At 42.3% G+C, this 24,384-nt stretch overlaps 1 protein-coding gene across 1 annotated transcript in view; it reads right to left on the bottom strand.

The window, feature by feature from the left end:
• Positions 1–23,110, bottom strand: part of LOC149070801 (uncharacterized) — a 30,861-nt gene extending 7,751 nt beyond the window's left edge. Inside the window, exons 1-9 of the mRNA XM_089248482.1 lie at positions 22,642–23,110; positions 13,229–13,408; positions 9,758–10,116; positions 9,469–9,616; positions 9,045–9,122; positions 7,883–8,050; positions 6,129–6,201; positions 2,762–2,853; positions 758–903 (exon numbers count right to left, since the gene is read on the bottom strand). Coding sequence (XP_089104608.1) covers positions 758–903; positions 2,762–2,853; positions 6,129–6,201; positions 7,883–8,050; positions 9,045–9,122; positions 9,469–9,616; positions 9,758–10,116; positions 13,229–13,408; positions 22,642–22,671 — 1,274 coding nt within the window. The 5' untranslated portion in view covers positions 22,672–23,110. The remainder of the gene's footprint in view (positions 1–757; positions 904–2,761; positions 2,854–6,128; positions 6,202–7,882; positions 8,051–9,044; positions 9,123–9,468; positions 9,617–9,757; positions 10,117–13,228; positions 13,409–22,641) is intronic.
• Between the last annotated feature and the right edge of the window lie 1,274 nt (positions 23,111–24,384).

Below are 24,384 nucleotides of genomic sequence, written 5' to 3'. Positions count from 1 at the left end.
CATCTCTCTTCAGCCACGTCATTAGGCTTTTTGCCTGATGTGACATTTGCATTTTTGCTCACTTTACTCGTTTATTTACCCACTCGCTTACTCACTCCCTCACATATGTACGTACTCACTGCTTGCTCACTAGCTGTAGTCGATAAATTGTTTACCTATGAATTTTCCAGATCCGACTGTGTGGTCACAATAAAGTTGAAAAGGCATGCTCCCATTTATCCTGAAACCCTGGATCAGGGCTGCAACTAGATGCTTGGTCACCCGGGGCAAGCACACATTTTGACGCCCCCATTTAATGTTGAAGGAGAGGTTTCGGAATGAAGTTTGTGCCCCCTCAGGTCTAATTCCCGGGGCATAAGATCCGCCTGCTCCCCCATCTTCCCCCCATGGGAAAGTTGACAGGTTTCATTTCAAGAAGGAGTGTTCTTGATGAATCTCATTGTTTTTTGTTGCTTTAACATTGTAAAATTTGCCAGTGAGCTGATGCTTTCATGAGCCGCTTTTCCCCCCATAGCGGTCTGGTGAAGTGGGATGAAATAAACAAGATGTGATGTGAAGAGGAAAATGGGGTTGTCCCCCCACCAGTTTAAAAATAACAAAGAACCAAATATTATTGATGTACCCTCCTTCCACAGAAAAGTAAAAAGATATCGAGAGGAAGCTTATCTATTAAGTGAAGCAAACAGAAGGAAAATGAGCACAGTCACTATGTAACCATCCGTAGTGATTAATCAAGGCATGGAAGAAGATAGTTTACCTTAATCGGAACATTTTGTCCCTGTGTCTTTCTTTATGTTGTTGGTATTTCACTGTCATGACTTCGAGCTGTTTCTCAACGCACTGCAGCTGTTCTTGAAGTTTTGTCGATTCGCTCTGTAGCTCTCGAACCTGTTCTAACGGGTCCTGAGAGGAATAAAAAAGGTTTATTACACTAGAGATATACATATGTTGACAATATGGAAGTCTACTACTAATAAACTGAACATGCACCTTGTACGCATTCCCCTGCAGAATTTCTAACGAATCAGTACATGTCAGAACACATGTGAGAGTATGTATATGCATGGCCCTGGCATATGTATGCTGTCCGACTTGTTTCGTGTACTTGTTAGTGCTGCCATCTGTGCTCCATATTTTGAAGTAAAGATGGTCAATGCTGCAATTGTCATGTTATGTCAGTATCGTGTTGTAAGAATATGGAAGTCTGCAACGTTCAAAATTACCTCACGGTTCCGTGGGTGTATAGTTTGACAGGGTGGTCATGAAATAACTTTGCAGATATATGACTTCCTAGCGGGCACAAAAATCGGTGAACGCGAATGAAATTCAAGATACGGGTGCTTTAAAGTACGTGCTCAAGAACGAAGAGAGAAAAAAAACAGCTCTCGTGGTTATGGTCACAGCAACAAAATTTTAAAAAAATTCAAACGGGAACATTCACTTTTATGGATAACAAAGTGATTGCCACAGTAGAAAACCACAAATGGTATTAGAATAGTATCTGGAACACTATGAGTGCAGGACGAAGACAAAGATGATTTTATCAAGGGGTTGGTGCACTAACTCTCAATGTGGGACATTAATGTGATCTGCAGGGCCGTAGCTAGCCATTCCTGTGCAAGAATTTGAATTTAGGCCCATTCTGCCCCCTCCCCCTTCAAGTGGGCTCTGAACTGCCTAGTTACAGCCCCGGTGATCTGAATTGGTTGGTTTCACGTGTTTATTTGTCTGTATCTAGCACCGGCATTTAGCATCTACAGGCACCGCTCCAACACCATTCATGGTTTTTCACTATGTCGATCACTTTGCAATGCAAAAAAAAGGGTGTTGATAGTATTTTTGCTATGGCCATAACAACGAGAACTAGGATTGTTTTTATTCTGGGAAATACATTCTCTGAAATACCTGCATCTCAAATTTAATTTGCGATTTTTACAGCCCTCTGGGGGATATCTGCAAAGTTATTTTATGACTGCCCTATACAGTTATGATCTGTTTCCAGGTGAACAGAACACACTAGTGATGGATTTTGTGGCAATTTTTGTGGAAAATTTCTAGCCAAGTAGCAGGGCTGTCTTAAGAGCATCGTGGGCTCCAGGGCCAAGTGATTTTTCTGAGGCCCTGCCTCACAAATTCTCGAAAAACTCAATTACTTCTAATTTTTCTGAGGCCCCTCTTCCCTTGAGGTACCCGGGTAGGCCCATGTGTTAAGACGGCACTGCCAAGTAAGAGCCTCTGAAAAAACTTTCTCTGCACAAGGCATGGAGCCCCAGAGCATCGCTGCCCAATATGTCCCGAATGCCAGATATCCTGGAAGATGGATTGGACATGGTGGACCTGGGTGCCTGGCCTCTATGCTCACCAGACCTAAATCTGCTAGACTTCATTTTATGGCGGGGGGGGGGGGGAGAAGAATTAATGTATGACACACCTGTAGACTCTGCTTAAGATACCATCGCTAGAATTGTTGTTGTGGTAGACAAGATAAATACGACACCAGGAGTCTACGAGAAGGTGCACCAATCCTCCATTCACTGATGTGAACTATGCAACAACATTCTTGGCTGCCACTTTGAGCATTGACCTTTGAGCCTTTCGCTGACCTGTATGAATGTTATGCAACTTCATAATACTGTTGAAACTTCAATGTGGACAATTTACGCTTTCCTGACACCGAGTGGATTGTGACCATAGGCTCGATTGTGAATATTGCTTGTCTTGATGGGGTACTTTGAAGATGAAACAAACTTTGGGAACTTACTTGGTAATTTGGCCTGTTGTCTAGAAAAGTGTTGAGATTGTTTTTCACATTCACAGAATCCTTCGAAGAGAACTGTTTGAATATGGATTCCCCTGTTTGCAAAACACAAGAAAAGACGTTATTTTAACATGCATAAAAAGTATGGCGATATTTTAATGAATACTAAATGCATCTCATTAACTTTTTCCCAAAATGAGCAAACGACAGATAAGATTAGTACTTGGACTTGTACAGTAAAGCCCCCCCTTTTGCAGACACTAGCGGGACAAAAAAAAAACAACAAAAACTACTGTATCAGAGGTTCCTGTATTAATTAATTTTTTTAGTATTAAAAATAGCTGAAATGGTTCTTTATTTGAATGCGAATGAAATTCTGACAATACGAGATGCGTTTAAAGTCATGAATATATGTAATTATTGCGTAGATACGAAATTAAAATTACGAAAGAAATATTGTACGAAATTTAAGTTCTGAATTAACATCTTTTGGAAAAACTGATAAGTCGCATTGTCGAGTTAAAAATGCATTTTAAGCTGAAAGACTAAATCCAATGACTTTCCCGTCATCACTTTTACAGGAAAATATTTAATCAATGTATTGAATTCATTTGCAAGAGCACGAACTGCAATTTTACGCTTTTCACTGTATTTGAGATATTTTTTTCTCTTAGTGATAAAGAGTGACGATTATACTAGAGCTGGCCATATTAAACAGCGGGGAATAATGTAAAATATGTGAGCACAATCAGCAACACATGATTTCAGATTCTAAACAGATATCAGAGGTGCTAAACATAAACAAACTTCCAGCCAAAATTTCATTTAAAAGTAGCGAAATATAGAAAATTTGAATAAATATTTAAGTTTTGCCACCATCTAGTGAGCATAATTCAAACCGTAATTTCAAGTATTGGCATCCATACAGGGATTTTAGTCAAATGGAAAAAAAAAATGAAAATGGTGTCCATGACCGTATCTGAGGGTGACCGTTAAACAATAGGGGGTTTGAAGTACATTATTTAGATACACTTTTTGCTGGTATATTTTTGTTTGGCCCTATAACGGGGTGACAGTATCTGGTGACCGTTAAGAGGGATTTTACTGTATAACCATACTCTGCTCATCCGGAAAAAAAAAAAACATTGAAGAGGAATTATCATTATGGGTAACATTACCATGACTTGCTACCAAATTAAAGGGTGTTCTTGGCATCTCTTCTCAGTCAACATTGTTAGTACTAGAAAATGCACTTGTAAGCATTTATTCGCTACGAAAAAAACTATCATTCATCGACTGAATTAGTCGGTATACCAAATTTTAAACAAGAACCACATTTTAACAAGGAATACCACATTTTAAACAAGGTCAGAACTAGCGGGGGGGGGGGGGGGGGGGAGAGAAATTGCCCCTGGCGGCAAATTTTAGAAAACAACAAAACTTCATATATTAAAAATTGATTTTCTGTGTGTGTGTGTGTGTGTCTGTTCTCTATACAAATCGTCACCAAATTTTGCACATATACCAAACAGGACCTGGATTGAATGATAGGCTACTTTATAAGTTTGTCAGAGCTGGGCAAATGGCTGAAATGAGCAAAAGACTGTCAGGCAACGATGGTTCCTGGACCTTAACAATCACTTTCAGAATGTTTACTTTGGTTCCAAAACAATACGTTTCAGACATGTATAGGCCTTTGCAATGTCTTGCCACTTCTTTGATGCTGCCAGTATTATGTATAATAGTTTATTCCTTTATAATGGTTTGTCACTTTTCAATCCTCCCAGTAATTGAAAAAAACCATGGCAGTGCTGTCATAAAAATCATTGAATTTTGCATTGGTGGGGACAGCAAAATAGTGTTTGCCTCCATCCACAGAAATCTTGATTACGGCTCAGATTTTAAATATATTTCCAAATAAACTCTGATAATGGTGGCCAGTAACTAGTTGTCACATGCACTGACTAAGAAAGATGGACCATCAATACACAGTATCTGTTGATGGTTCTTACTCTACAATCACTTCCGACATGAAAAAAATTTCGAAGCTCCACTACAGCGAATGAACAGCATCCTCCATCTCTCATTTGTGAGAAAAACAAAACATTGTTTCCTGCATTGAATCTCTGTTCAAGGAAAATGCAAAAAAATTCAATATACAGGCGACCGAAAACAGATGTATTTTGAGAAGGCTTATTTCATGGGTCGAGAATTTTTCTTTGGAAAACAGAGTTGCCAACTGCTACAGATTGTCCGTTGTTTCTATGGACAGCCGCAATAAACTACAAAGCTACGGGAAACACTCAGTACTATGGAAATCGGTTTTAAAAAGAATTGGGTCATCAAGTTTCTTGCAATGTTTTACTTATTTTTATTATTTTTTAAAAAATTTATTGATCTTTACCATAGCGATGGATTCATAACGCATGTGGAAGAGTTCGAGAAAAGACAAACTTGGAGTCAATCTTCCGCAGAAGGCAATCTGTAAAGCCGTGTCTAAACCCACTGCTCTACTCGATACCCAAAACGTGCACAAACCTGTTTTACGTCAAAACCACCCCATCGCCCGAAGCAACTTTCCGAAGCTGCAAAGTCTTTTAATTCATTATTTAATGCAATCCCAGCCTGCATACACCCTTGTGGGCCGTATATATGGATGTCTAGCAACCCTGGATCCCATCCCAGTTATAAAAACAGGTTTATGAGTGGTTCAGCGCGGCGGGTCCGAACTCCGCTTTATTTGCATGGTCGAGGTCACTGAACTTGTGCTGGAAAGAATATATCATCGTAGGTGCCATACGAGCTACGATACAAAGAAAACAGGGATGGGGTCCAGGGTTGCTAGACGTCTGTATATACAGCCTACAAGGGTATATGCAGGTTGGGATTGCATTAAATATTAATGAATCAAGAGACTCTGCGACATCAGAAAGTTGCTTCGGGGGGGGGGGGGGGGGGGAGCCTCATGTGGCCTGAGCTTTCTACGTTCCTTTCAATAAAAATAAACGTGAGTATTTGTTATTATACTATGATTATGCTGTCCTAGAGGTTCCTTCCCTCCCCCCCGATGGCAAAGCTGCACATTCATCACTACTGATGAGCTTCAAGCCAATGTCGGCATGTCTGGACTCGATATAAATATAATTTGAGCAAAAATTACCTGATTAATTAAAATAATTGATTGTTGAAAAAATTCATATTCTCGAAAATTAACTACTGTTATCCTAGGATGAATGTATTTGCGTGCCTCCAGAATTTTCGGACATGAGTCATCACTAGATTTAACTTGTACATTATCGCATTGTTGCTAGGGAAGTGAAAGTGAGCAACACAGAGTGTAATTAATAGTGAAAAATATATTGATAATTACTTTTACTGCCTCTCATGGCTTCCCTCCGAAGCTGTTCTTCCAACTCATCTATCTGAGCAAGGGCTTCAGACAACTGCAACAAACAGAAATAATATATTATTCAGTTAAAAAACTCTGAATAAGAAATATATGACGCATAAGCAAAGCTGTTGAGATATGCACAATACATAAATGTATAGAGTAAAAGACTTGTGATGAAATGGCCTAAAATAATGAAAATTTGTAATAAAACAATTATGAGCAATAAGTTCTTCAACATTAGCTCGTTGATGGTGTATTGCAGACAATGGGCGGAGTTACAAAGGGAACAATGTCCCCAGCATCAATAATGGAGCCGACTGATCTAATGTATATGCAAATATACAGTGAACCCTCACTACAATGATATAAATCCCTCTATAATATTTTTTCAGTTCTTTTTTTGGAAATGCCGTAATGTTAAGCTGCTACTTCCCAATGTAACAAAAATTCCTCTGCAAAGATTTTTTTATCTTGGTCTGCAGAGTATCATCATATCAAGATTTCACTGTATATAGCTTCTCGATTTTAACCCGATATGCTCATCGTATTTCTTTTCAAATGTGTCAGTTGTGTTAGACTTCACTAGTGCCTGGGGTAAGTGGAATAATCTATTCCATTTATTCACAGCCCTATTAGGGAAAAACTTTCTGCAACACCACTACCTGGAATTATCACTTAGTAAACGATACTGGTGTCCCCTTGACAAAGGAGTTGATTGATGGCGTATTAATAATTTGTGGTCCATTCCTATCCATCCCGTTGAAAATTTTAAAAACTTCAATCATATCCCTCATGACACCTACGTTCTTCCAATGCAAACATATTCAAGAAATTAGTCCTCTCTACATAGCTCGAGCCTTGTGTACTTACAAGAGCACATGTAGCTCTTCTCTGCACCTCTTCAACCAAATCTATATCCCTCTGTGTAGGTATGGTCTCCTAAACCTTACGGCATACTCTAGACAGAACAAACTAGGTAAAGTATAAGCGGTAAGTGGAAGAATCTTTTCAGGAGAATGCGAAGACACCTTAAGAATGAAGCTGAGAATTCTGTTCTTTCTTTTGACCAGCACTGAATGTATACGGACATCATTATCTTGCTCGCCCCCTTCCAAGCCATTCAAGTCAAAAACTCGCATATCTCCACCTATGATTGCAGATCACTCACAATAGTGAGTTTGTTGTGAGCCATACTTGTACAATGAGACCTCCCAATAATGGCCACTAACATGACTGATAAATTGTAGCTGTTATTGGGATGTTGCCGTTGTTAAAAAGGTTCAGTATTTGTTGAGTATCGTTGTTAAAGGTTGTATTTCACGTATAAGTAAAACAATGCATACTATAACTAATTGAAACATTTATTTTTCTTTGAATGTGTGTGAATTTCGCATGAAAGATTCTGGCGTACGTAAAAATTCAGAACAAATGCAAGAATTGACGAAAATTCTGAATGATTGAAAGAAATACTAATTACAGAAATTGATGAAAATTCTGAAAGTTCCAGAATTTATGAAAGAAATTATTATTACAGTAAGTGTGGGGGGTCCGGTGCGACCACACCCCTAAGAGGTTGGCTCTGTATTAAACTTAAATATCTATAAAAATAATGATAATCTAACATAGTACTCCGAACAAGAGCATAAAAAAAAAAAGAGTAAAAATTTTTTGTACCGATAGTGTACATATGCAAACTAAAAAAAAAGAAAATTTAGAAATTAACAAAACCAAACCTTAAATGCTAGTGTGTCATTATCCAGCTCAAGTTGTTTGCTTTCCCGCTCAACCAGACGAACTCTTTCGGACTGTTCCCTCATCTGTTTCTGCTGCTCTTGCATCTTTGCCCTGAGCTGATCCCGCTCGGCTTTGACATCTCTCATCTCTTTGGCATAGGAGCCGTCCTGTAATAAAGATAAATAGGTTTCAAAAAACAAAAATCGGGAAATATATTGATGATAGCGTTAGGCCGAATACATGTTGCATATTAAGCTTGGATACAGTATTTCCGGCATGCCATAAAACTTTGGGGGTGGGGGAAGAGACACAGCTTGGTCTTTTCCGGACATGCCAGGAAAAGCAGTTTATCAAGAATCACTAAATACAGAGGAACCATGATAACTCAACATGCAGGTAATTGCTACCCATTTATTGTTTCCGGGGGTGGCATAATACTGAATAGGGGAAAAATCTCTCCAACTTGACACATGATAAATAAACCCCCACTTAAGTCGACTAGGATGTGAACTGTGTTATCACAACTAATTTCAGATTAACTTGCGTATACTAGTTCGAAGAATTTCACGACATTGCTCTCGTGCATTTTGACAATTTTTCTTGTTTGCTATTAAATTTATGCAAAACCTTGTCTTTATTTATGTGGATCGAGAGACTTTTATGGATTCTTGAGGAGAACCTAAACTTTTCTCTGAAAGGAAGATCCATTTTTTGTGAAAGGAAGGCCCAGCCATATACACGTCTAATAGAAAATGAGGAAAAATGAAATATAGTGAGAGTCACTCATGGCTTGGCAGTTGCGAAGCACTAATTGTGTGCAAGCATGTGCGACAAAAACTGCACTGTGATGAACTGAACAAAAACTTATGTGAATGATCAAAAGAGTGACCTAGATGAGCAAAGGACCCGATCAATAAGTGACCGAAAGAGTGACCAAGAAAGTGTGGCAAGCATGTGAGTTGTACGAGACCAAAAGAGTGTCCTAGAAAGAGGTGCATTTAAAAAGGAGGAAAAGTGTAAAATAGCCTCGGGGTAACAAATTTGAGAGATGAGGGGTCAAGATAATTGTACTAGAGTTGCTGAAGGGCGGCAAAATTTGTGTAGCATGAACGTGGTAAAACCATAGATCTGCCTCTGAGTACAAATAGACAATGCACTCACCAATATATGCATGGCCCATGGAATGTCGCTCATGTCTTTTCCTTGGCTACTTCCAATGTGCATAACCAATTCTTGAATCTAAATAAATGGAATAGGTAGAATAATTATTTTGACAAACAAATGAATGTAACTACCCCCAAAGCAGAATGTTTTGCATTGTTCTGCAATGAGCCCTCAGCTGACTGAAAATGTTCTGCGGTAAAAATCCCCCCCCCCCCCGAAATCAGAAAAAGATGTAAGGCGGGATGCATATATCTTGTCTTATCGGTAAAAATCCCCCAATAGTGTTTTCTGTATTTCCTCTTAAAATTCTGCCGAAGAACTAATTCTAGCATATTCTGCTTTGGAGGTAACTACATAGAGATGTGATAAATTTTTGTCTAATCATTAGTCATTTAATGTGATTAGCATATTAAAGACATACTTTCTCGCTTGCCTTTGCCAGTTCACTACCGAGATGCTCGTTTTCTTTGCTTAGCCTATTTATTTCATCTTCGTGAACTTCCTTTAACTGCTCTTTGACTTGTTTCATCGCTTCTTGCTGGTGCCTGATTTCTTCTTCGTATTCGTCCCTTAAATAAGAGACACAAAAACTGTTACAGTAAGGACTTATTTATGGCCATCAATCGATTGAAATATATTTAAACCTCATTTATTCACAACAGTTTGCACAAGATGCTTTAAACAACTACACGAATAAAAATGTAGCTTACTTCTGTCTGTCCAGCATCCTTTGGATTTGTGGTGAGCTCAGTTTCAGGCAATCTGGAAGATTCGATGCAACCCTAGCCAGTTGCTCGCACTTTCTTCTCCTCTCAACCTCTTGTTCGAGATGCCTCTTGAGCCGCGAGTACTCGTCCAATAAATACCCGAACTGCTCTGTGATGCCGAAGTTGGCTATGCTGTGCAGACCTTCGTGCATCAACATTTGGCGTATCTGCTTTGCTACTAAGCTCTCAGAGTTTTGACTACTGAGGTCTAACTCCTCTTGAAACCTTTGGTTTTGCTGTTCCAACGTTGATACCTTCATCTCCCAGGAGTTGCACATTTGCTCCATGCAGTTGCGTATGTCCTGGAAAGAATAGTCTTCAATAAGTGTCCATTGAAAATCATCATTGCATGCTAAAGCATCTGCCCCAGGGCCCCGAGAAGGAACAGTATGGGTACTGATTACAGAGAAGATATTCAATGCCCACCATAAAGTTGGGGCTGACAGGGCCACAGCCTTTGGCCGTGGACGATTCTCTCCATTTTTTTTCTTGCTTGAAGAATGATTATATTCACTTCTTCAAAACAGAGCACAATCTATTGCCATCTATGGGAAATTTACTACCTAGTGACATAGGCGGAGATAGACTTGGAAGTCTGGGGGGGGGGGCAAGATGATGATGTCGATTCATCTATACATTAGATCTGTCGACTTCACCTTTGATGCTGGGGGGGGGGGGCAATAACATTATGAGTGCGTACATGTGTTGTATCTGATTTTTCAGTGCTGCCATTGCTTCAGAAGTGAAGTGTAGTGATTGAATATTTGTACGCCTGTTACTCTCTGTGGCGAGACTTTTTAACGGGGAGATCGGCTCGCATTTGCGCCTCGAAGTTGGTTAGTATATATATAACCAAGTTTTGAAAATCAACTTCAGCCGATCACCACTGTGGCGAGAGTGGGGCTCGAACCCAAGGGCCTGTGATGCGAGTCCGTCGCTCTGACCACTCGATCACCACAGCGGCGCTATCATTCACGCTGTAAACGGGCCCCTAAAAACCTGGCCCGAGGGCTCACTCAAAGATCCCAGCCATTGTGTCGTCTTAATGCATGGAGGGCCTCAAGTGCAAAGAGGCCTTATGAAAATGAGATCTGGTTCAAATTTTCAAGAGCATATCAAATGGTAGGCAGTCATTTCGAACCAAGTAGGGGGCCTCGGAAAAATCACTTTGCCTGAGGAGGCAATGATGCTCTTAAGACGACCTTGAAAATGACCCCCTAAGGGTGGGGCTGACAGGGCTCGGGCGAGAGAGCCTTCACTTTGTTTTTTTAATGCTATAAATTCACTATAGAAGAGCCCCTTGAAAAGTCAGGATTGGGTGGCCTAATCCAGGATGTCGTAGGGGCATTTCCTTGACACATGGGACTGTTTGTTCTTCGGAAATAGTGAAACCAGTAACGCAATAAATGCATTTAAAAGAATTAAGTGGATTTGTACGACCCTCTCGGAAGCCCTTGGGTCACGACGCATAGGTTAAGTAAGAGAGCCTCCTGATATAAAGTTATAAATAAAAATGTGAAGAGACCAACCCATAGGTGGATATAGGCTTGAAAGCCTTGGGGGGGGGGATATGATGTCAATTCGTATATCAGTCGGCTCTACTAGAACTCCTTAATATATGAAGGCTCCACCATTCACGCTGAGGGAGGTCCCCCGTATATATTTCCGCCCGGCGCGCCAATCCACCAATGAGAGGGCTTGAAATTTCCCGCTCTATATTACCGGGAGAGAAAGAGCAGACGATAAACAAATTAGTTAACAAAAATTAGTAGTTACAAGAGAGTTCCCGGATGGCCTAATGGCCAATGAGGAATAAATTGAATTTGAAATTTCCCGCCAAATACGAGAGCGCGCGAACTGACGATCGCGCAATTCTACTGCGCAGTTCAACTTCAGACGTCATCAGTGACGTTGCTGCCTCACTTCGCGCGTTGTTCTTCGAAAGTGAAATTCTTGGATTTTTATAACGATGGATATTGGATTTTCAAAACCCGGTTTTGTGTGTTTCTCTTTCCGGCGAGTTCTAGTTAATTTATAAATTGATTAATTTTGCTACTACTACTATAGTGAAATGTAGAGAGAAGAAAAAAACCAGGCTCAGAATACGGCCCTCATTAATGGCCTATACAGGCAAGTTGCGGCCCTGCCTGTATAGGCCATCTATAGATGCTAGGTCACCCGGAGCAAGTGGCATTTCGGCCATAGGCGGAGATAGACTTGGAAGTCTGGGGGGGGGGGCACGGTCATTATTGCTGGGGGGGGGGGGCAAGATGATAATTCATATATACATTAGATCAGTCGACTCCACCTTTGACGCTGGGGGGGGGGGGCGGCGTATCTCCGCCCATGATTTCGGCGCCCCCTTGTAAAGTTGAAGGTAAAGTTTGAGAATGAAATTTGCGTCCGGGGCACGAGATCCGCATGCTCCATCCCCTAGTCGCGGCCCTGGTCCTCTTTACGAAAGTAATTTCGCGGCCCCTTAGCCCCGATTTTTGAGGGGAATAGGAATCGGCATCCAAGGATTCATGCATTTACCACAAAGCTTACAGAATACTAAAAAAATACCTAATTACAATGAGAATTCTGAATTGAAGGGGAAAAAAATCCCAGAATTGAAAATATGTTTGATATTATGTATGTAGGCAATATATATTTTTTCACTTTTACTTAGGAACTTTCTTAGGAATTACTTGGCCTTGTAATTAAATTAAAGAAAATTGTTGTTTCATTTTGGGAATGATTGCAAAATGTTTGGTTTGGAATATTTTTTTGCGGGATGAATTGCAAAATTTTCGATTTGAGAAATATTATTGTTGATCAAGGTGCTCAACTTTTTGGGGAGAACGGACTACTTTATTGTATGAAAAGCGTGCCGCTTGGGTCATCTGAAATTGTGCCACGAGTCACTCAAGTGATCTGGACATGTGCCGGTCAGCCACCTAAGTAAACTAACTGCAATGTAACGTGCCAATTAAGTGAATTGGGCGTGGGGGGGGGGGGAGTATGCCGTGGGTCGCTTAAGTGATCTGGATACGCTCTGTGGGGAGCCTAAATGGTCTGGAAATGTGCTACAGGAACACTCAGGTGATTTGATCATCTTTCGTGGGCCAGTTGAGTGGTTTAGTTATTTGCTATGGATCACATTTGGTCCGCGGACCATGGATTGAGCATGTATGTTGTATACATAAATGCAAAATTCTAGATTCGAAAAATATTTTTTGTGGATGAATGCAAAATTTTTATTGCAAATTTTTTGATTGAAAGAGCAAGTCTTCATTTGAAAAATTTTATATTTTTGCGAATAAATGCTTAATTTTAGATTTGAAATTATTATTTTTTGCAAAATTTACGCAATTTTTGTCTACCTGATCATACATGACTATTTTTTCTGTCGATTTACAGTATAAATTATACCTTGAGTTCCTCTGCTTGTCTCTTGCTCAGTTTGTCGAGTTGATGACGAAGTGAGATGCAGTTGGTTTCGGCATCGACCAGCCACCTCCAGACATACAGGAGCTTCCGTTCATCTGATAGATTCGTGTTCAGTCCTTCCTCGTTGAATCGCTGGAGGATCTCCTCCCACTCATCTTCATTCTTTAGGGTGAGAAAAAAAAACATTACTTAGTTTAGCTCTAATAAATTTATCATCAGATTTTTATATGGAAAATAGATTTTGTTTGATCCCCGCTGATCATCTAAACGCGACTGCCAAGGATTTGTCTCTGCAGCTCCCCAAAATAGTCGAACAAAGAACCGCTTCAAACAGGGGCGGCTGGAGGGGAAAAAAAACCCCCTACCTCGGTGCGGGGCCTATTTTTGGCACCCCCTGACCACGATGTTTGCACTTTCGACTCGAATTTGGTGCCCCCTTCCTCTTAGAGTAGCGGGCCGCACGTCCGAAGAGCCGCCCCTGGCTGCAAAGACTGCGGCACACCACTCCACTATGCCACCAGCTGCCCTTACACAAAAGACTTCCACCTGATCAAACCAAGGCAGGTGAAGGAGTGGTTTAGGAGGATGAGCCGGCTCGAAAAAGAATCACGAACCCTTGACAATCTCGTGCGCTACCTCGAAAAAGAGGGCATTGAAAAACAACACAGGAGGAGAATAGACATAGGCAACCACACAACTAGACCAGAGCAGCCTACGAGAAGATCCAGCAGACTGGCAGCAACACGGCACATTGAACAATAAAGTGAGCGACCAAGTCACGACCCCGGGACAAATTGTGATCAGGGCTATGAATGGTTGTGCATAAAAAAACGCGGTTTACATAGCGGCATGAGATCTCTATGTATATGTATATCATGTACATATTTATTGTCTTGCTTTGTAAATATTTTTCTTAAACAATAAAAAACCCGCATTAGCCCCCCCCCCCCCACAAAAGGGATTTGGCAGTAAATTGTCCCTAGACGATTTGCCGGGGATATTGTCGGCGAATTGGCTGCAAAGACTGAACAGACACACATCTGTGTCGCGAGCTTGCCGTGAACGCCCCCCGATAACGGTTGACAACGCCTCTAGGAAACGCGGATTACACTGAGAATTACTGCCATCTGGGGTCTTCCAGAAAATTTTCGGTTACCAACTTTTAAAAAAAAAAAAAAAAAAAATTTGAATCGACAGAAACTGAGATAGCATATAAATGTTTTAATCATTTTACAACTTGTATTTTAAAAACATTTTTAACTTTCGATCGTGTTGGGGGTGTGCGGCGGACCCCCCTGCGCCCACCTCTGCGGGCATCGGATTTAATTTCAAATAGGACATTGACACCCCCCCCCCCCACAAAGGCAGGGCTGTCAGGGTACCACTGTGGTGGTCGAGGGGTAACGGGTTCGAACCCCCACTGACGAAACAGTGGTGTGGTCGGCCGAAGTTGGTTTCCCGTGGTACCTAACTTCGAGGCGTTCTTAACTTAGGTACACACACTTCCGGCACAACTCACTAGGTAGTAAATTGCCCATGGCGATAGACCTGCGTTGTACTCGGTTTGAAAGAAAGGGCTGACAGGGATCTCGCCCTGCAGAGATTATCACTTTTTTCCCACACCATACGGGGGGGGGGGCTTATCAAAGATACCGATCTAGGAGGGTCTGGCTGCAGGATGCGGATATGGACATCCGTATTTTTTCAAGTGAAAAATTAAATAAGCACTTACGTCATAATTTAGGCCAGTGATTCCCAACGTGGGCGTTAATGCCCCCTTGGGGGCGATGGAAAGTTCTAAAGGGGAGGTAGAAGCTATGGGTACAACATAGGATCCTATGGGTTAGATTGCGCTGGGGGGGGGGCGAGGGGAGAAAAAAAAAAGGTTGGGAAACTATGGTGTAGGCCATAGCCTTCACTTCCTTTTTTCTTCAGAAACTTGTATTCTCTCATCGGCCCCCCCCCCCAACTCTAGCGAACCCATAGGAATCCTGTGTTATACTTGAAGCTTCCATCGCCCACCGGGGGCGATATTGCCCACTTTGGGGAAACACTGGTGCAGGCAAATGACGGTACATCGTTACTTTTTTTTCCAAGCGGAAAGTATACGTCTACGATGCGGGACCCGGATATTGCGTGAAAACGCGCCAAAGAACTAACTGATAGCGAAAGGCCCAAAAAGAAAAATAGGTTAAAACAGAGAAAGGAGGCAGAATTAAATCAAGCGGAAGAATAGAAGGGAAAAAACTTTCAAGGCGTACACAATGTCAATTTTTCTTCTTCTTCCAGACTTTTCTCTCAGATTGATCACGCGGTAACTTATCCACCGATAAGTCACATGATAACGGAAAGATCAGCTGTTTTTATCCATGTGTAAGACTTTCACATTATCATTTCCCACATTAGAATGGTTCCAAACAATGGTTTCGGGAGCCGAAGGAAATCCCAATATCCACCTGCATTTTAATACCGACACCCGTCACGGATAAGTCACGTGGCTTTTCTATTACGTCCTCCATGGGAAACTGCCCTTTTTTTCCCCCCCTTCGATTCGTCGAATCATACGGTAACGTGTAATGGGTTATAGCCCGATCGTACCTATTACCAGTGACCATACGTTCCGTATTTTTCCTGGGACAGGATTACAGTCAAACCTCTTTAATGGGTCACTCTTAGGAAAGTAAAAGCATTACCCTCCCCCCGTAAGCGGAGTGACCCGATAAACGGAGCAGGCCGTGGCATTTATACCATGCACACGTGCAAAACAAACTGATCGTTAGTCAAGGGCCACCCGACATTGGGATAATGGACCAGCGGGCAGGGTTGGTAAAAAAAACCCGTTTTTATTTAAACCGGTTATTTTTGTTTTAAATAGTATTAACATTAAAAACAATGAAATTTCTGAAAAATCATTCCAACTTCTAATAATTAATTAAAATAAAATGTTTATTAATGTAATTAACACTATTCCCATGCTAATTAATCAATAAATATTTATTACATTTTAACAAAAACCAACTTTTGCAATTTCATTATTTTTTGCTCAACTCAATGGATTACTTTGTGTGTTTGAAAATTCTTTTAATGTTATTATTAATCATATAATATATAAAGGTTTTTCTCCAGTTACTTTCAGTACACTTAATTACGAAGCTATTTTGCAAAAAGTAATAAAAATTAGGTGAATATAATGAGGCATAAATAATGCAGATTAATTAGCAATGATTTACGATATACAGGGTGATTATAACTAAGGTTCTGATTTCAAAACACTGTAAAAAAAAAGAACGATTGTCAGAATGACTTGAAAATTGACATGAATATTCCTGAAAAAATTCAATTTTATTTGATAAAGGGGAAAAAGGCCGCTGTGGTGGTCGAGTGGTTATAATGACGGACTCGCGATGCGAGGATCCGGGTTCGAACCCCACAGTGGTGGTCGGCTGAAGTTGGTTTTCTGTGGTTCCCAACTTCAAAGCGCAAATGCGAGCCGATCTCCCCGTTAAAAAGTCTCGCCACAGAGAGTAACAGTCCTATAACGATAAATGATTCAATCATAACACTTCACTCATAGTTAGAAAAACTGGTGGCAGATGGCAGCACTACACATAACAAGCATTACAGAGAAACAAACTTTACGTCAGGTTGCACTACACGTACACGCACATTACCGCATGTACCGATTCGTTGGGGGGGTTCCGCGGGGGGGGGGGGGGGTGCATGTGTGGTGTAGCAGTAGTAGGTCGGGGATCCATGATGTTCTTAAGTCAGCCACCTCGTTGGGCAGTTTGCCTGTTGTGGCGTTGTATTTGTATTTGTATAAAACACTGTAAAAAAAGAACGATTGTCAGAATGACTTGAAAATTGACATGAATATTCCTGAAAAAATTCAATTTTATTTTGTAAAGGGGGAAAAAAATACTTAAAAATGTAAAATTAATGACATCATCCAACATGTGGGAAATTTGCTCGCAGAATGGAAACGATAGCCAGTCATGGCAGAATGATACCTTAATTACAGCATTTCACGATTTCATAATTCATGGAAACATCACAGAAAACGAAGTAATTGAACAAATAACTACAACTTACTTAAGAAATGTTAAATATGTTGTCCACCGAGTGTTCTGGCTATGAGGTTGAAAGCACATTCTTGTTTCAACAACAGAATCGGAGTATGCCATGGCCATAATGTGGATGTGCTTGCAATTCAGCTTTATTAAACTAAACGCGCGTCCCCCCCCCCCTCGTTAATATTCCTGAGGAACTTCTAACATATAGGGAATGTGATGGAGATTGCAATTCACCAAAGTTTGCAATCTGACCACTGTTTATAACATTTTGACCCCCACAGCCAGAAGTTGCAAGGGTTAAGGTGCATCCTGCCAAAATGAGTCTTCAGCAGCTGCTTTGCTGTATTGCAATATGCATCTTGATAGTTGTTCTATCCACACACTGATGCTGTGGAAGTGCCAAAATGATGTGGTTGCACAAAGTAGATTATACTGCTGGCCAAGTACAGCATCATCTACTTGCACATTTTCCACTTTTTTTCTTTTGCGAAAGAAACTTCCGTTGCTTCAGGAGTATCTATGCAAATTTTCAAGTTATTCTGGTCAGTACTTATTGTATAGTTTTGGAATTAAAACTTAAATTATAATCACGCTGTATATAGCTGATTATTTTTCATAAATCTGTTACTACTATACAGTAGAACCTTGATTGTGGGCTTGAAATGTGGGCTTAACAGTGTGTGTGTGGAAGTATAAAAAAAACAACTATCGAATATTAAGACTGGGAGATATACAGTAGGAGATGTGCTACTTCTTATGGGAATGAAAATGTATGTGAGGTAATGTAACAACTAGTACACTAGTCTTTGTCCTTTAAGGACAGCTGGTGTCTTTATTGGATTATAGGACCACCTGGCCCTAGCATGATGGTGTCACTACTGTTGCTGCTTCTTTGTGAAGGGAAAAAGAAACCCTGTGAGATAATACACCACTATATTTAGATGTGTGATGCAATCCTTATTCATGAATTTGCTTAAGATAGAGCATCAGAATGTAGCCAAAGGTTAGAAAATATGGTAAGAATGAGAAATTTTGGCTTCTGTATATAACTTTAAATAACTAAGATACTTCATATGTGAAAAAATATATATGTTCAGGCCACTTTTATGAGACTTTTTGAAAAAAACTACTTACACCATCTTATGTCATTTGAAGATATACCATCAAAATGTACCCCAAGAATATAAAATGTGGTAAAAATGAAGCATTTTGGCTAATAATGAACCAATGTGATATTTTTCAAGGAAAAAAACTATATTTAGGCAACTTTTATTTGATTTTTTGAAAAAAACCACTTGGTTAAAACCATTGGTTTAAACCAAACAACCCTGCCAGCGGGTAAATGACTATTGGAGCTGGACTAAGGGACACTCCCCAGCGCGACCCAACCCGCAAGGGTAAAAGGCTTATATCCCTGGAGGGATAGAGCCTGGGTCGTGACTGGTTTGTCGGACTAAGGGACACATGGGCCCACCCGGGCACGGCCCGGGGGCCTCAAGAGAAGAGGGGCCTCACAAAAATGAGATTCGGTTGAAATTTTCTAGAATTTATCAGGTAGGGACTCAGAAAAACCACTTGGCCCATGATGCTCTTGAGACGGCCCTGGATTGTTGGGGGCTGACAAGCGGATGATAGATTGTTAGGTCTGAGATAAGAGACCAACGGATGAATGACTGTTAGGGCCAGGGCCGCAATTAGGGGGGAGCAGGCTGGTTTGGTGCTCCGGGCACTGGACCAGAAATGAGCACTGAAAAAAAAATCCCCCCCCCCCACCTTTAACTTTCTTTCTTTCAAACCGAACACAACTCATGTCTATCACCATCTACAGGCGATTTACTACCTAGTGAGTTATGCCAGAAATGTAAATGCGTGTGTACCTAACAGTGAGTGCGTATCTAGTGCTGTGTGTTTTTTTCAGTGCTGCCATCTACATTTCAGGACCCCCCCCCCCTTTAACTGTTTCTTCTTCATGCAAGGGGAGCCGTAATTCCGGCTTACCCCGGGTGACAAAGTATCTAGTTGCGGCCCTGGCAAGGGACTAACGGATGAATGACTGCTGGGAAAAGGGACCAGTGGCTAAATCACTATCTTGGCTAGGATGAGAGGTCAGAGGCAAAATGACTATCAGAGTTGGGATAAGACCGAGGTCTTCAACCTTTTCTAGTCGCGAGCACTGTCAGTATCCTCATCAAAAGAAGAGCACCTTTACGGCAAGTTAGACAATTTTAATCTTTTAATGCAATTTGTAAAAAGGTGTTTAATTTGGACGTTGATCAAGTGCTCGCGAGCACGAAATCGGGCAAGAGCATCGAACATTCTGGGTGCTTCAGAGTGTACCACTGCGCTCGCGAGCAACGGATTGAAGATGCCTGGGATAAGAGATTAGCGGGAAAATGACTATCCTAGTAGAATAAAGCACCAACGGGTAGATAACTATTGGGGCTGGGACCAGTGGGTGCATGACCATTCCGGCTAGGATGAAGGATCGGCAAATAGATGGCTGCTGGGGCTCGGATAAAGAAGTGAACGACTATTGGGATGGCAAAAAAAGACTAGCGGATAAATGACTACTAGTGTTGGGATAAGGGACAAGCGCATCCGAATTCCCCGAACTAGTCGAGACGGTCCTGGCTTTCCTTCGCCCCCCACCCCACAGGGCCAGTAACCGGAGAAACCATGAGACACCCAGGCTCTGTCGCATGAAGCAATGTAAGCACTTCGCCCCCCGGGGGGGGGGGACCAGGGCATCTCCGCAAAACCAAAATTTATTGCAATGTCAACAATTATATATAGTGCATCGTAATTAAAATTATGTAAATCAAAGAATCGGGACCAGTAACTAGAACTCGGGATCATTTCGTAGTGGGACAAAGCAGTGACATGTTAACGCGTGGGCCTACCCGGGCGCGAAAGGGGCCCCCTCAAGAGAGCAGGGGCCCTCACAAATGATCTCGTTGAAATTTTTTGGGAAAGTAAATTTTTATCTCGCTTAACCACAGAAAAACCACTGGCGCGGGAGCCGATGATGCTCTCAGGGCTGCACCTGGGGGGGGGGGGGGGGGAGCAGGCGGGACTCATGCCCCGGGCGCTAGACCCAAGGGGGCAAAAATTTCATTCTAAAACCTCTCCTCCAGGGGACGTCAAAATGCGCGCTTGTCCCGGGTGACCAAGCATCTAGTTGCGGCCCTGGCTGCTGTTATAAGACGGTCCTGGGGCGGTCTCTTCCCCCCCCCCCTCCCAGGTCTAGTTTTGCCTTCACCACATGAAAATCTTCAGTCACAATTTCGAACAAAATGCGATTTAAAAAATAGAAACGTCATAACGCTGACACGAGGCCTCTACCCCGTATTCAATGATTAATGCGCAGGGAGGGTCTTCCCCCCCCCCCCCCCCCCTCCATTGACGGGGGAACCTTATCTAGGGAACTTCCTTTTCCTAGACATCTGTTCATATATTCGTACAATTGGAAGAAACGGGCCGAATAGAATAATTTTTTCTCTGGCATTTCCATTTTTTTTTTTACAAAAAAGAAAAGATTGAACCCAATGCCGTCTGCACGAGTTCGTTCAGGGCCATCTTCTCGCATGGGGGGAGGGGGGCCTATCCAGGTATGGCCAAGAGGGGCCTCTTGTATATAGAGGGGGCTCACGTCATAAGATTTGGGTAGTATGTTTACACGTAAGCCGTTACTTGTGAGGGGGCCCAAGAACATCTCTGCCTCATGATGTTGAGACACCCTTACATAGACATGAATTGCTGCCAAAAGGGGGGCGAGCAATCACGATAAGGTTAAGAAACTGCGCTAGAGGACAGTGCAGTCTTGACGCATGGGCATGTCGAGCTGCCTGGGGGCCGCAAGTGCTGAGATGAGGCCACCAAGATGTGGTGGGGGGGGGCCTCGGGGAAGTGAGATCTGGTTAAATTTTTCGAAAGTTAGCATGTAAATTGGTAGGTAGGCATTTTTAACCAGGTGGAGGGCCTCAGAAAAATTATTTCGCCTGGGGGGGGGGGGGGTTTACGATGCTCTTAAGACAGCCCTGTTATTGGATATCGAGGGTCCATCATTTCAACCATGGAGGTATGATTTCAACAGCTGTCTTCCTTTCAATTGTTGACAATCGGGGGGGGGGGGGGTGAACCCAACAATCGGTTGATCACTCAACGATGAATTTCTTCGAAAGGTGGCTATAGTAATCACGATTAAGATTCAAGATACTGAGTTACAGGACAGTGCCGTCTTGACGCATGGGCATACCGAGCTGCTCGAGGGCCCATAATTACAGAGGAGGACCTCGGGGAAATGAGATCTGGTTAAAATTTTCGAGATTGCAAATTGGTAGGTAGGCATTTTTAACAAAGCGAGGGCTTTTCCGCCAGGAGGTGGGGCTGGTCCACGATGCTGTTAAGACGGCCCTGCTACTGGATATCAGGGGGGCCCATTATTCCAACAACTGTCTTACATTCAGTTGTTGACAATCGGGGAAAAAAACAACAATCGATCGCATAAAAATGAATTTCTTCGAAAGGGGGCGAACAATCATGATAAAGACAAGACACTGAGCCAACGGGGCAATGCCGTCTTGACGTATGGGGCTGCCCGCAAGTGCAGTTAGGCCTCGGGAAAATGAGATCTGGTTGAAATTTTCGATAGTAAGCATGCAAATTGGTAGGCAGGCTTTTATTAATCAATTTGGTGGGGGGGGGGGGGCTGAGAAAAATCATTCTACCCGTAACCCACCAAGCCGTAGGAAGGGGGGGGGAGCGATTTGGGGGGTCTGGTTCCCCCCCCCCCCGGACGAAATTCGAGTGATCACCCTCCGAACGAAATTTCTGGCTGCGGGCCTTCTACTGGATATCGAAGGCCCAATGAAGACAGCTTTTCAACAGCTGTCTTCATTTCAATTGTTAACAATCGTGAAAAAAACAATTGATCGATCACACAACAATGTGTATCTTTGATAGAAAGGCTAGCACAATCAGGGTCCATACCCATTTTTTATCCATGTTAATGAGACCACGCCCCCCCCCACATCCTGGAGAAGGGCCCCTATGCTTGGATCTTTTGCAGGGGCCCCGAACAGACTTTCACGCTTCTTTATGATGAATTTATAGCGTGAAAAAGCAAAAAAAAAAAAATTGTCCCGGGGAGGCCCCCAGGGCTGGAGCCTTCTCAGCCCACCCCTTGTGCGGGGGGGCATGAATGAGACATCCATGGTCCTCACATGGGGTTGCAGTGAATTATAAATACTGTATAAATCTAGGCCAGGGCCCCGCGAATCGTATTATAGATAAGACATTAATAACGACTGTGTAATAATTTACCATGTTTTCCTGGAAGGGATCTTTCGTCATCAAGTTGCCAATGTCTTGCGGCGAGACATGCGCTGCGCCATCGCACTTGTTTCCCGTAGCGGACGCCGGAGACGCTCACTCGCTTCACACACACACACAACACAAAAAGGTGAATTTCACTCGTCTATGAGCAGACCCGAAATCACTGACAAGGAGGAGGAAACCCCATGATGGCAGATGGACGCAAGGGAAATTCTCCAGAGATTACTATTGTTGTCGTTCACCCTCCGGTTATCGCGATAACTGAAGGAAGGGAAGTGACTGCTCTACTCCACATGCAGCATCTGCGATAACAATACATATGGAGAGAGGAAGAGAAGAAAGCACAAAATAAAAAAGGAAAAAAACCACACACACAACGCCTTCCTGCAGATGTTATCTAACCTACCGAGAGAGGGAAGCCTTTCTTATTCCGCCGCCCCTGAGAGACCCCGCCAATTTGGCGAAGGAATAACGTCGGGTATTAAAGGGTGCGTCTTGGCGGGTATGATTTGATCATCAGACGTTTGGCGAGATTGGAAAAAGAGGATTTATGATATAGCCATCTGGAGGGAGAGAGAGAGAGGAGGGGAAAAACCAGCAGACGACAAACATTGGCGATGGAATCGATTTCTTCATTTGAAAGAGGGAGGGAGATAAAAAAGAAATGAAATACGGGTGTGTGTGAGTGTGCAAAACAGAATATTGATTCTTTTTCGAAATTTATCTTTTCTCTGTCAAAATAAATTTGACTTTTTCTGTCAAAATTAATTTGAGTTGGCTCCGGAGATTTGGTTCTGCTTTTTTTCTTGACAAAAAAAAAATTGAGTTTCGGTCTCTATCGGATTCACCGTCGCTTATAACAATCCTGGATAACGTTATATCGAAGTGATACCAATATCATTTGGGTATTGGTATCACTTCCACTTAGTACGGGACGGACCAACATCATTAACATAGGGAAAAAAATTCCCTTTTAGAGTTATCAGAACTTCATGTTATCAATTTTATATATCCCCCGAAGTTTTCATTTTTATCTTTGTGTGTTTTGAAGTTACGGTTGAACCAGATTTACGTCCCCTCTCCCCCTAAAGTTATTGTTATCAACCAGGGCCGTCTTAAGAGCATCATGGGCCCCCGGACCAAGTGATTTTTCTGAGGCCCTACCTGGTCAATTCTAGAAAATTTCAACAGGATCTCATTTTTGTGAGGTCCCTATTCTCTTGAGGCCTCCCGGGTGGGGCCCATGCGTTAAGACGGCACTGCTATCAACCAACTGCAAGACTATGTAGGGAGGTTAGAAGGCTCCCTTATTGACCATTTCCGTACTCGGGTTCGCAATGTCCTAGTCGGGCCGTAATAGCAGCCATGATCCATAAGTATAGCGCTATACTTTTGCAATGGCCAAGGCCGCAACTAGATGTTTGGTCACCCGGGGCAAGTGCGCATTTTGGCGCCCACTTGTAATGTTGAAGGAGAGATTTGAGAATAAAATTTATTTGCGCCCCCTCTGGTCCAACGCCTGGGGCACGAGACCCGCCTGCTCCCCCCCCCCCAGTTGCGGCCCTGGCGATTGCTTTCCTACTGTTAAAGTGTGTGTGTGTGTGTAAAGGTAAAAAAGAAGTCCCTTTCTTTAGTTCATTATGTGTTCTTTCAACTGCCCACACTCACTATTGTTCGGCCGGAAGACTCACTAGGGAATCCAAGGGACGTACTGTACATTATCAGAAGTAT

Source organism: Pholcus phalangioides, unplaced genomic scaffold (genome assembly GCF_987345545.1).
Source record: "Pholcus phalangioides strain wild (caught in Gottingen) unplaced genomic scaffold, Ppha-v1.0 ptg000020l_1, whole genome shotgun sequence".
Lineage (NCBI taxonomy): Eukaryota > Metazoa > Arthropoda > Arachnida > Araneae > Pholcidae > Pholcus > Pholcus phalangioides.
The sequence above is the reverse complement of the archived record's forward strand: the minus strand, read 5'-3'. Positions and strand labels throughout refer to the sequence as shown.